At 53.1% G+C, this 13,587-nt stretch overlaps 1 protein-coding gene across 2 annotated transcripts in view; it reads left to right on the top strand.

Annotated features, from left to right (window-relative positions):
• Window positions 1-13,587, top strand: part of COL26A1 (collagen type XXVI alpha 1 chain) — a 185,328-nt gene that overhangs the window by 150,739 nt on the left and 21,002 nt on the right. For both annotated transcript variants that reach the window (XM_035280586.3, XM_035280581.3), the window contains exon 4: window positions 9,571-9,632. In XM_035280586.3, the coding sequence (XP_035136477.1) occupies window positions 9,571-9,632 (62 nt within the window). The remainder of the gene's footprint in view (window positions 1-9,570; window positions 9,633-13,587) is intronic.

The raw sequence follows: 13,587 nt of genomic DNA, 5'->3' as shown, positions 1-13,587 counted from the left end.
CTCCCCCTCCACTTGGTATCATCTTTCAGGCCCCGGGCGGGGCCCGCTGCCAGCTTTGTGGGGGGCCCTGGAGTTATTTATGATTTCTTTCTGGATGAGGAAGAAAGGGCTAGAGCACTTGAAGCAATAACTGCAGATGAACAATGTGATCCTCAGAAATCCACCCAAGAGAAGCAATTGAATCGCTGAAACCAGCAAGATAAACATGTACAGCAGTGTTCCCCTCTCCTGGTGTCCTCGCTGCCCCGCACCACTCTGGGACTGATCACTTACTTTTGTTGCAATGAAATCCCTGTCAGGTCCTGAGGGACATTCCTGGAAGATTGAAATCCCTCCACTGAGCAAACTGTAACCCAGCTGCCTTCATCCACGTGTCCCCAGCTGTGAAGACCCTAATCTGTCCCCAACAGAGGGCCAAGAAGTACTTGATCCTGCAAGATTCTCCCCCTTCCATACTCATCCCATCTCCCTCTCACCGCTGGTCTGAAGGAAAGCTGGTCTGTGGAACAGTGCTGCCGATGAATTAATATATGAATTTAATCAAACAGGCCTGCCACAAGGTGTTATACTTGCCTGTCCAGAAGAGGTGAGCTAAACTCATCTCAAGGTAATCTGTCTGGCAGGCGACACAGGTACAGACATGGCCCCAGGAGGCGTCAGGATCCAGGCACTAATGCTCATGCACCTTTTCGAGAGCCCTCCTGGATGTTACAGTTCTAACTTGCTCACTCCTGAGGTTTCTAAGGTGGCCAAAGCAATCAAGAGCCACAAATTCTTTTTTTTTTTTTTTTTTTCCCTAGAGGTGGGGTCTCCCTCTGTGGCCCAGGCTGGAGTGCAGTGGTGCCATCACAGCTCACTACAGCCTGTAACTCCTGGGCTCAAGTGATCCTCCTGCCTCAGCCTCTCCAACAAAAGGAACCAAAAGAACCTTAAGAGGCTGCAGAGGGAGAGGCTGTCGGGCCCTGTTGGTGGCTCCCTGCCACTCTGTACAGGCCGCTGAGGCCAGGGGACGGACTTCCTGCACTGTGCGTGTGCACCCTCTGAGATCTACCTCAACAAACCCGCTCAGCTGCTACCGGGGCAGGGAGTGGGGGCATTAGACGGAGCCAGGTCAGTTTCTGAGAACTGTGCTGTGCATCCTCAGGCAAAGCACAGACCTCTCTGTGCCTCAACCACCCATATAGATCAGATGCAGGGACCACCTGGACACTCTCTCAAAGCCCGTTCAACCTCATCATTCTGAGTCAGTAACTACCTGGAGCTAGAAGGCACGGCGTCGGGGCGTCCAGTGTTCCCTCCTCCCTCCTCAGGAAAAGGAGCTGGGTTTAGCGTGCCGAGAGCAGACGGATCACATCACGGCAGCTCATTCTCAAGCTTCCATGGTGAAACGTGATCCCTTCTGAAGCATTCCAGGCCCTCCAGGCCAGGCAGGGCTTCAGGATGAGCAGCCAGATGCCCTGGTTCCGTCCCAGCTCATCTGCTCCCTCTCAGTGGTCCTCTGTTTTCCTCCACAATAAAGTGCGGCAGCGGTCCCCTGGTCTATCGCCTGGTCCAGACCTTTACCATCACACTGCAGGGAGTGCCGTTATCGTCCCAGCTGTTTATTCAGGGAGGATGTGGGGCAGGGACAAGCTCTCTGTGTGCACGCTGAGTAGAGATACCATTGCTGCGTCCAGAAGTCCCCCAGGAGCATCACAGGCTGAAGATGGGGTCTGAGTGTCTCAGGCTACACTCTTCGGTCAAACCCACCCAACACCTGTGTGGGGGAGGCAAGGCAGCTCCACCAGGGACAGTGCAGAACACGGGGTCTTCAGGGACCCTCCCAGGTGCCTGATAGCAGAGCCTTTTATATTCAGACATTTTGGAGAGAGACTCATTTAAGAACTGGCCAGGTGCAATGGCTCCAGCCTGTAATCTCTGTACTTTGGGAGGCCGAGGTGGGAAGATCGCTTGAGGCCAGGAGTCAAGATCAGCCTGGGCAACATAGTGAGACTTCATCTCTACAAAAATTTTTTTTAAAATTAGCTGGACATGGTGGTGGACGCCTGTGGTCCCAGCTACTCAGGAGGCTAAGGTGGGAGGAAAAGAACCAGATAGACAAGCACACACACACACACACACATACACACACACACATGTTCTTGCATGTTTTTGCTCCAGCAGGTGGACATGTAGAGTGTTCCTCTTGCTCTCCTCTCATGCTTCTTCCCCAGCAGCAGGGCCCTGACTCTCTCTATAAACCCCTTTATTTTTTTTCTGGACTTAGTGGAAATGGGAAACAGCTGCTGGGAGCTGCAGAGAGATGCAGTTCCCATGCATGGTAAGGAACCCTCACCAGGCAGCTGATCTTGATCCTGGACTTCCCAGCCCCCAGAGCTGTGAGGAAATAAATGTCCATTCTTTATAAATTACCCAGTGTATTAGCCCATCTTCACACTGCTACAAAGATACTACCTCAGACTGGGTAATTTACAAAGAACAGAGGCCGAACTGACTCACAGTTCTACATGGCTTGGGAGGCCTCAGGAAACTTACAATCATGGTGGAAGGCAAAGGGGAAGCAGGGCACATCTTCACACGGCGGCAGGAGAGAACGTGCACAGCAGCAACGACTGCTTTTTAAACCATCAGATCTCATGAGAACTCCCTCACTATCACAAAAACAGAATAGGGAAATCACCCCCATGATCCAGTCACCTCCCACCATGCCCCTCCCTTGATACGTGGGGATTAGAGTTTGAAATTAGATGAAATTTGGGTGAGGATACAGAGTCAAACCATACTACCCCGTCTCAGGTATTTGGTTCTAGTAACGCAAAATAGACTGAGACAGGTGGATATTCAAAAAGTTATCCTATCCAGGGTGCTAAATTCTGGATAAGAATTTATCCAACTGGATAAGCCAATTGTGCACAGGGTGCCTAAGTCCCCTTGGGGTGGTCAGAGAAGACTTCCTGAAGGAGGTGGTGCAAGCTGACCAATGCAGGTGTGAGAGGATTGGGAGCCATTTCTAGATGAGCGTACAAGACAGTTAAAGGCTTAGGAGAGCAATAGGTGCACAGCGCGTGGCACGTAGCCCAGAGCAGCAGCACATAGGGTGACAAGGTTGGACTGGCATTTTAGGACAATTAAGAGAATGCCTTGGCATGATCATGCCTGTGTAACCAGCACCCACATTAAGAAGGAACGTTTTCATGATTTCAGAAGCTCTCTTCTTGCCCCCTTCAATCATGACTCTCCCCGAGGGTAACCACTCATCTGAATTCTAACACCTTAGACTCTACTGCTTGTTTCTGAACTTCAGATAAATGAAATTGAACAGTAGGCACTCGACTGAGTGTGTCTTCTTTCACCTGGCATTATGCACTGTGTGGCTTGTCCACACTGCTGCAGGTGGTTTGCCTGCGCTTATGACTGTGTTGTATTTCATTTTGTGAATACACAATTTATTTATCTGGTTGGCCGTTAATAGGAATTTGGGTTGTTTCTGACTTTGGGTTATTCTGAGCAACGCTCCCATAAACATTCCTGTGCATGCCTTTCACTGAACATACGTATTCATTTTGTGAATGAATTTTGTGCCTGTCTTGTTCTCTCATCTAGAAATGGTTCCCAACCCTCCCTCACACCTGCCTTAGTCAGCTGGCTTCTACTTAAGCACCACCTCCTCCAGGAAGCCTTCTTTGACCACTCCAGGGGGATTTAGGCACCCATCTTCTCACCAATTGCTACGCACCCTGTGCGCTCTGGATGGAATCACTTTCCATATATCCATCTGTCTCTGTCTACTTTGTGCTACTAAAGCAAAATCGTGGACACTCGGTAATTTATAAAGAACAGAAGTTTATTTCCTCATGGCTCTGGGGGGTGGGAAGTCTAAGATAAAATCAGGTATCTGATGGGGCCTCCTCCTCGTGTGTGGGAACTGCTGCTTCTTGTAGACCCCAGCAGCTGTTTTCCATTTCTGCTTTTTTTTTTTTTTTATGAAGTCTCAGCATCCAGATTAGCTGGGACTACAGGTGCACGCCACCATGCGCAGCTAATTTTTGTATTTTTAGTAGAGACGGGGTTTCACCATGTTGGCCAGGATGGTCTCGATCTCTTGACATCGTGATCCACCTGCATCAGCCTCCCAAGTGCTGGGATTACAGGTGTGAGACATGGCGCCCAGCCTCCATTTCAGCTTTCTAGTAAAAGCAGAAAGGGGCTTCCACTGGGGCAATAGGGACTTAAGATAGACACCAGGAAGATGGTTGATACTGGTTTATCGTCCTGGCTTGTGTTATGGGAAGGAAGGCAATATCTAGGAATGGAGTCGTTGGATCATAGCGAGGGCTTCTATTCAGCCTTATCAGAGACTGCCAAAGCATTTTAAAAAGTGGTTGTACCATTGATACCCCCACCCACAGTGTATGAGCGTTTCAGTTACTCCACATCCTCTCTAATACTTGTTTTAAAAAAAAAAGAGTAACTGTTAGTCTTTTTAATATCAGCCATTCTAGTGAGTGTGTGGGAGTATCACGTTGTGGTTTAGTTTACATTTCCCTGATAGGGCAGATGGACTTGAGCCCCTCTCCATATGCTATTTGGCCATTTGAAGCTCTTATTTTGTGCATGTACATATTCCAAGAAACCTCTTCCGGTTGGTGATATACTTCATTCATTCTCATCAGCACTGCCATGTTCCCAGCACTCCAGTGAATGATCAGAGAAAGTGAAACAAACATGCTTTAATTGCCTGTCAATGGCAGATGCCCAGGGAATGAGTCTCATCCGGCTCTGGAGCGTCTGCTCGGGTATGGGGGTGGTGTGGGGAGTCGGAGCTGGCTGGGCCTCCGGGGCCTCACCACAGCTGGGGAGCTGGGCCCACCCCACAACCCCCGTGTCCACCGTTGGCCAAGCTGCTCTTCACCTGCCAAGCAGGGTGCCCGGTGCCAGAGCAAACTGGGCCCAGGCCCAGCACAATTTCCAGAAATAGGTCTTTGCAAGAGCCAGGCCTCCCCCTCCATCCGCTGACCTTCCCTCCTGCAGGCGGTCCTATTTGTTGCCTCAGGCCCTGGAAACGCTCTGCTCAAGGTCTCTAAAAGCCTCCAGATTGTGAAGTTTGCGCAGAGTTTCTGGACAGGCCAGGATGTCGTTTGTACCTTCCCCATGTCCACCTCCTCCTCCTCCTCCTCTTCCCTCAGGACCCCAGGGTGGGGTGCTGTCTTCCTGTGTGGCTTGAGCTGGAGAGTTACTTTCCCCTCTCTTCCCCTCCCCTGCCCTCCCCTCCCCTCCCGTCCCTTCTGCTCCTCTCCCTTCCCCTCCATTCTCCGACAGGGTCTCACTCTGTTGCCCAACACCACCAGGGCAGGGTGGTGTCTTCCTGTGTGGGTCCAGCTGGAGACATGTTTTTCCTTCCCCTCCCCTCTCCTCCCCTCCCATTCCCATCCCCTCTCCCTCCCGTCCCCTGTTCCTCCCATTCCCCTCTCCTCCCCTCCCTTTCCCTCCACGCCACTCTTCTCCCTTCCCCTCCACTCTTCAACAGGATCTCACTCTGCTGCCCAGACTGTAGTGCAGTGGCACCATTGTGGCTCACTGCAGCCACACCTTCTGGGCTCAGGTAATCCTCCTGCCAGAGCCTCCTAAGTAGCTGGGACTACAAGCACATGCCATAACACCCTGCTGATTTTTGTATTTTTTGTAAAGAAGGGGTTTTACCATGTTGCCCGGGCTGGTCTCAACCTCCTGGGCTCAAGTGATCCTCCTTCCTCTGCCTCCCAAGTAACTGAGACTACAGGCACGCACCACCATACCCGGCTATTTTTGTATTTTTTTGTACAGACAGGGTCTCACTATGTTCACTGGGCTGATCTCAAACTCCTGGGTTCAAGCGACCTACCTACCTCAACCTCCCAAAGTACTGGGATTCCAGGCATGAGCCACCATACTCAGCCTTCTTTTCTTTTTTAAGTATTTTACTTTAAGACTAGGTGCTGTGGCTCACACCTGTCATCTCAGCATTTTGGGAGGCCAAGGCGGGAGGATCACGAGGTCAGGACCTCGAGACCAGCCTGACCAACATGATGAAACCCCGTCTCTACTAAAAATACAAAAAATTAGCCTGGCGTGGTGGCGCGCACCTGTAATCCATCTACCCGGGAAGCTGAGGCAGGAGAATCGCTTGAACCTAGAGGCAAAGGTTATAGTGGGCAAGATTGCATTATTGTTGCCTGGGCGACAGAGTAAGATTCTGTTTAAAGAGAAAAAAAGAAAAAAAAGGCAGGTGCAGTGGCTCATGCCTGTAATTCCAGCACTTTGGGAGGCTGAGGCGGGTGGATCACGAGGTCAAGAGATCAAGACCATCCTGGCCAATATGGTGAAACTACTAAAAATACAAAAATTAGCCGGGCGTGGTGGCGCGCGCCTGTAGCCCCAGCTACTCGGGAGGCTGAGGCAGGAGAATCGCTTGAACCCAGGAGGCGGAGGTTACGGTGAGCCGAGATCGCGCCACTGCACTCCAGCCTGGGCGACAGAGCGAGACTGTCTCAAAAAAATAAAAATAAAATATAAAAGATGAAAGCACCGAAAGCCCCCTGAATGCCAGAACCTTGCTGACCGGGGACTTCACGGAGGCTGGTCTTTTAGGGACCCTTCCACTTCATCAGGGACACCCCCAAATGTCGGTGTCAGTGGGCCTTCCAACTTCGGCGGGTCCCTGTTTCCAGGGATGACTCCCTCCCCTGTCCCATCTGGGGCATCTAGAGCCCCAGGAGAGCCAGTGGCTCCCAGTTTCCACCCCCACCTTGGGTTGGCGAGGCTGGGCTGGCACGCCTGGCTGCGTGCACCCTGCAAAATCGTATTTGCGTCCTGCATCTGCCGAGAGCTCCCTCTGCCTTTCCCTTTGCTTCATGGATACCTTCTATTTCTTCATCAGCCCTTTCCTGGGAGGAAATAGAAGGAAACTGTGTTCAATCCCCCATGTTTAGCCAGAAAACCACGTCCCTATATCACGTGTCTTTGGTGAAGTCCTGCTGGGTTCCCAGAGTGAGAAAACTATCCATTGTTCTAGCTGTTTAAAAGTTCAGTGTTTATATCTCAGTCTTTAATCTGTTTTATGCATCCGAGTTAGTGACAAGGTTTTATGGAGGAGAAAGATTTCTGTTCCTTAACACATGCTTATCAGTCATTGAGTTGGGCCAGCCAGGGGTGGAAGGGAGGGAAGGAGGGAGAGGAGCCCTCTGCTAGCCCACGTCACTGGGGAGCAGAGAGTAGGGTATTGCCCCCTCTTGACCCGAGACTGAGCACCCCTGGGTAGGGCATAGCCTGGACCACCTATTCCCAGGATTGTAAGACACCTCCCCAAGCAGAGTGCAATGGTATGACCTTGGCTCACTGAAACTTCCGCCTCCTGAGTTCACATGATTCTCTTGCCTCTGCTTCCCAAGTAGCTGGGATTACGGGTGCACACCCCCTCATCCAGCTAATTTTTTGTTTTCTTGTTTTTCTTTGAGACAGAGTCTCGCTCTGTTGCCCAGGCTGGAGTGCAGTGGCATGATCTCGGCTCACTGCAGCCTCTGCCTCCTGGGTTCAAGCAATTCTCTGCCTCAGCCTCCCGAGTAGATGGGATTACAGGTACCCACCACTATGCCAGGCTAATATATGTATTTTTAGTAGAGACGGGGTTTCACCATCTTGGTCAGGCTGGTCTTGAACTCTTGACCTCATGATCCACCCGCCTTAACCTCCCAAAGTGCTGGGATTACAGGCGTGAGCCACTGCGCCCAGCTTCGCCTTTTGCTTTTTAAAGACGGGGAAAATTGCAAGTGATTTGCATTCGCTGACAAAGATGGGGATATCTCCAAGAACAAGGGGGAGGCTGACAGTGTGGGGGGCCGTGGGCTGTGCTCGGGAGCTCCAGTTCTTGACATTCCCAATCAGCACGATGGGCAGCCCTGGCATGCCAAGCCGGAGCTGTTCAGTTACCCAAATACCTCTTACGTGTCTGTCGAATAGAGATGAGGTTCCTGCAGGCGCGGGCTTCGAGCTGAGCTGAGGAAAGAGAGGATCTAGGCATCCCTTGACTTCTAGAGTGATGAAAGCTCTTTAGAACAGCTTTGAACCATCTATTTCCTCATTAAAGAGCTCCAGGTCTCGGGCATCGGGGGAAACAGACGTAAAAGGGCGATGACAGCCCAGGGAGCTGTGTGCTTGGCTGCATTCGGCATCACTAGGCTGCTAATTGGTCCTCTGGGTTCCGGTTCCTCCCTCTTCCACCCACTCTGTGCTCTGCTGCCAGAGTGAGCATCTGAAAATGCAAACGTGACCTTGAATTTCACCTGCCTAAGACCCTCCGGTGACCTACAGACACTGCTGCAGCCCCTTCCCAGGCCCCTGTTGTTGGGGCCCCTCGACCTTGCCAACCTTGGCGGCCCCCAAGTGCATTCTGAGTCGGCCAAGCTGCCGTGTTCTCACTCCCCTCCCAGCCTCGGAAAAGGCGCTGTTTCAGAATGTGTTGGAAGTAGATGCTCGGTGCCGCAAAGAGGACGTAGCACCGAGACAAAGGATTTTTTAGCAACGCAGTTTTTACATCCTGGACTGCAGGAAGGGCACCCTCACTAGCCATTTGCCACGAGAGTACAATAAACAAAGGAAAAGCAGACAAATTTATCCCTTATGCATTTGGGGTCGTCCTCACTGCTGTGTCTGATTTCCGTTGGCTGGAGCCAGACCTCACAAGCTAAACTAAAACCCGATTGGCTAACAACTGAAAACTTTTCTAAGCCGGTAAAAGCAACAGCGAGCTGGGACATGCCTGTGAGCACGTCCAGCACAGATACCTTGGTTAAAGTACAAGGACGTGGAATATATTATGTGCCTGTGAGCAGGGCGTGTCTCACAGCTACACAGGATAGGGCTTCACAAAGGTATTAGCGAGCTTATTCTTTAACAAGAAAAGAAACTTTAAAAAGGACCTTTTCTGCCTCCACGGAATGCATTTCTTTTTCTTTTAGAATGTCTTTGCTCTTCTCTCTGCTGAACCTGGCCAGCCACTGTGCAGCCCTCAGGTCTCATCTTTGAGGCCTCCGCCTCCAGGACATCCTCCTTGATTGCCTGTCCCCCACCCCTGCTTGGACTGCCTTTGGCGTTTCCTTCCCAGCCTGTCTGTTAGCCCAACTCCTTCCCCAGACTCTGGTTCTCAAAGTCAGGGGCCCATCTCACAATCTGCTCATCGATTGTCAGGTGTTTTCTGAGTCCCTGTTTTGTGCCAGGCACTGAGATTCATGGGTGAACAAAATAGAAAAAGACCCCTGCCTTCATGATGCTCACCAGCTCACGGCATCACTGCATCTGAATGTAACAGACAGTACAGGGTACCTCGCGTGCTCAGAAGGGAGGCTCTGTGGTCCCGCAGGCTGCATGGAGGAGGGGGCTCTGAGGGTAAGGCTTTGAAGGATGAATAGAAGTTTTCCAGGCAAAATGATTGGCAATTTCTCTGCTTGCCTGCCTACCTAGATGCTATCCTGGTGACTGGCTGCTCTCTCCCTAGGGTCTACACTCTGCTCTCATATAAGTTCCTTTCTCTTTCAGAATGCATGAACTGCACCCGGCTCAGTGACATGAGTGAGCGGCTCACCACACTGGAGGCCAAGGTCAGTCAGGCTGGGGAGTCTGGGCCTGGGAGCAGCCTGGGGACGTGGGGTGGTGGGGAGAGGCATTGGGCATCCACTGGGTATGGCTGGGGAATTCCCAGCACCAGGTTGCCTGGCAGGCTTGGACTGCTGGTCCCAGGTACTGGGTACTGCTCAGGCCTTGGTGGCTCTGGGTAGCCTTCTTAGGCTGAGAGGTCCCAAGCGGCAGGCTGGTTGTGGGCAGGGCAGAATGGTGCTGAGCTCCCAGGCCCTGGGGGCTGGGGAACTGGGGGACTGGATGCCCAGAAGACAGCCGAATGAGGAGGGAGTCTCTCCCTCCAGGGCCACTGTTCCCCCCTCCAGAACAGGGCTGGGCACAGAGGAACCGATGGAAAAAGATTCTGTGGAGGAGGAACTGCTGGGAAGTGACCAGCTTTCAGCCCATCTATAGGAAGAGGGCTCCCTTTTTTTTTTCGTTTTTTTAAGACAGAGTTTCACTCTTGTTGCCCAGGCTAGAGTGCAATGTCCCCATCTCAGCTTATCACAACCTCCACCTCCTAGGTTCAAGCAATTCTCTTGCCTCAGACTCCCAAGTAGCTGGGATTACAGGCATGTGCCACCACACCCAGCTAGTTTTGTATTTTAGTAGAGACGGAGTTTCATCATGTTGGCCAGGCTGGTCTCGAACTCCCGACCTCAGGTGATCCACCTGCCTCAACCTCCCAAAGTTCTGGGATTACAGGCTGAGCCATCGCGCCCGGCCTGGGAAGAGAACTCCCTAAGTGGAGTCAGTCCAGCAACAGAAGGAATCCATAATGGACAAGTAATTTATCTGGCAGTGGCCCCAGGCAGCATCAGGCAGGGAGAGGGGCACACCCAGCACGGGTGTGTTTATGGGCAGGTGACCTGTCGGGGGCACCTGGGGCTCCATCCCACAATCCCTCTGGGAGATGGAGGTTTGGAGCACATCTCAGAGCCAGCCCACCTTAGGGCGATGAAGCCAGGCGTCTCTCCTGTCGCTCACTGGGTAGCACGTCCCCTAGGCTACTTCCTGCCTCAGCGGGCTCATGAAAGCTCCTGTGTCTGGAGAAAGCCCTTGGCAGAGTTGCAGGTGGCCGCAGGCAGAAGCCAAAGCCAGGTGGGGCCGAGGGGTGCGCGTGGGACATCAACAGTGTCAGCCCCAGCGGGGACAAGCGCCGTTCTCACCCAGAGAGCTCAGAAAGCCGGCTCTGATGGTTACCCAGAGGGGCTTGGTCTCGGGGAGGACAGGTCTGGGGGGAGAGGCAGCCTCCAAATATCTACAGAGCCTCTTGGGTTAGGGGGGTCGGCCTCACTGCCTGCCCCCCAGGGTAGAGCCAGCACCAGAAGGTCAGAGTCACCTGCGCCCGAGGCAGAACTGTCTCCCTGTGGTGATCGGAGCACTTAGCTTTGCCCAAAGAGAGCATGTGAGCAGGGCCACGTGGCAGGGAGGCTGAGTGAGGACTGTGGACCTGAGGTGGGCGCTGGAGCCCAGACAGCAACAGCCCCCCCAGAAGAGACACATGCCTACCCACATGATTTATGTGCACACACATGCACACACACAGGTACCTGTGCGCACACATACGTGTGCATGTGGACACATACATATACACACACAGACATACACACTTACACATGTGCACACACAAAAACACACACACATGTAATACCCATGTGCACACACAGGGATACTCGAGCAGACACATATACACAAGCATGCATGCACGTGGCACACACACATACACACATACATGCACACACACAACACAGATGAGCACACGTCAACACACACAGCCTGTGACAATTCCATGTTACTCTTGGCCCTGATGTCTGCCCTGGGGGCTTGACCATGTGGCACCTGGGGATGCAGGGGAGTGTGGCTTGGTGTGAGACATCTGTGGGACCGCCACCCGCCAGCTGGCAACTCTCTCAGAGCTCCCCCTCCTCATCTGTGGAGTGAATCAGAGCGTCGGCTCTGAACGCAGTACCTCCAGAACCCTCCTCCTCCCGGGTTCAAGCGATTCTCCTGCCTCAGCCTCCTGAGTAGCTGGGGTTACAGGCCCTAGTTTTGTATTTTTAGTAGAGATGGGATTTGAGAGCCTCCTTGGAGACGGCAGTGGGACCCAGGTTTGGAAATGGTCTAATGCTGACCAGGAGTCAGGGATTAGTGCTGTCACCTATGCCAGCCATGTCACTATCCCCACCTTGCAGACACAGACACAGGTGTGCAGGGGGGCCCAAGGCATGCATCCACGGCCTCCCCTGTCCTCCAGCCCTTCTGTGGGTGGGCAGGGTCTCCCAGAAGCTCAGGCACAGGCCTGGGATGGGAGAGACACAGCTGCCCTCCTTGGATTCTCATCTCTTAGGGGACAGCAGTGGAGGACTTCAGAGAGCAAATGTTTCCACATGGGCTGAGCTGGGGCTAGGACCCCTAGAATGCTGAGGGGGTGAGCTTCTGGCACCTGAGATTTTAGAAAAGGTGGGGTCCCCAAGCCATGCCCAGGATGATGGACACTTTCCCAGAACGGGAAGCCTCTGTGTGGTTTGGCGCAGAGCCCTGGCTGCAGTGCAGGACTGTGGGTGTTAAAAGTCACAGCTCTAGGGGAGGATGGTGTGTTGCCAGCTGTTCCCCACCCACCTGGCCCATGCCCTCCCATCATGCGCAGTTCCTCCCCGTGGGCTTCCCAGCCCTGACATTCTCTCCATGGCCTCCAGCAGCAGGCCTGGGGCAGGGCATGCCCTGTGACCTTGAGCACTGTGTCCTCTCCCTGCGCCTCAAGGGCTGGAGGGAGGGTTGGCAGTGCGTGGGAGGAGCCCAGCCCAGGATTCCCATCCTAGCTCCACCCACCTTGGCCAGTCCCTCCCTCTGGATGCCAGTCAGACGGCCTGGAAAACGGACATTGGAGTTGCTTCATTTTGAGGCTGGTCCAGAGTGGGGAACCTCAGGCAGCTCTCGAGTGGGGAGCTGGGGACAGTAGCTTGGGCCTGGGGTGTGTAGAGAGAGGGACACTCTGCAGCCCCCCTCCTTTTGACAGTTGTCTGCATTTCTAGGTAGGGGCTGGGAGACTCCTATCTTTTTTTTTTTTTTTTTGAGACGGAGTTTTGCACTTGTTACCCAGGCTGGAGTGCAATGGCGCGATCTCGCCTCACTGCAACCTCCGCCTCCTGGGTTCAGGCAATTCTCCTGCCTCAACCTCCCAAGTAGCTGGGATTACAGGCACGTGCCAACATGCCCAGCTAATTTTTTGTATTTTTAGTAGAGACGGGGTTTCACCATGTTGACCAGGATGGTCTCGATCTCTTGACCTCGTGATCCACCTGCCTCGGCCTCCCAAAGTGCTGGGATTACAGGCGTGAGCCACCGCGCCCGGCCAAGACTCCTATCTTGACTCCTGCGTCTTGTCTGGGGCACCTTCCAGCTGCCCACCTGCTTGGTGCATGCCCACGTGTGTCGAGAGGGCCACTAGGAGGGTTTATTTATTTATATATTTTTGAGACAAGGTCTCACAGTATCACTCAGGCTGGCGTGCAGTGGCATGATCTCAGCTCACTGCAAACTTCACCTCCCGGGCCAGGTTCAAGTGATTCTCCTGCCTCAGCCTCCTGAGTAGTTGGGATTACAGTAGATGGGATGTGTGCCATCACATCTGGCTAATTTTTGTATTTTTAGTACAGACGGGGTTTCACCATGTTGGCCAGGCTGGTCTCGAACACCTAACCTCAAGTGGTCTTCCTGCCTTGGCCTCCCAAAGTGCTGGGATTACAGACGTGAGCCACCGCACCTGGCCCCACTGGGTGCTTTGATGGCCGGAATCAGAAGTCCCTGAGAGGCAGTGGCCTGGAGAGGGGAAGGGACACCAGCTGGGTTAGTTGCGAAGACAGGCAGCAGTACCAGAGGCCATGCCGAGGTCAGGCGAGCCTGCAGGGGCCGGGACACAGAGCTGGGTTTTTGGCT

Source organism: Callithrix jacchus, chromosome 2 (assembly GCF_049354715.1).
Source record: "Callithrix jacchus isolate 240 chromosome 2, calJac240_pri, whole genome shotgun sequence".
NCBI classification, from domain to species: domain Eukaryota; kingdom Metazoa; phylum Chordata; class Mammalia; order Primates; family Cebidae; genus Callithrix; species Callithrix jacchus.
This window is presented reverse-complemented; position numbering and strand designations above follow the sequence as displayed.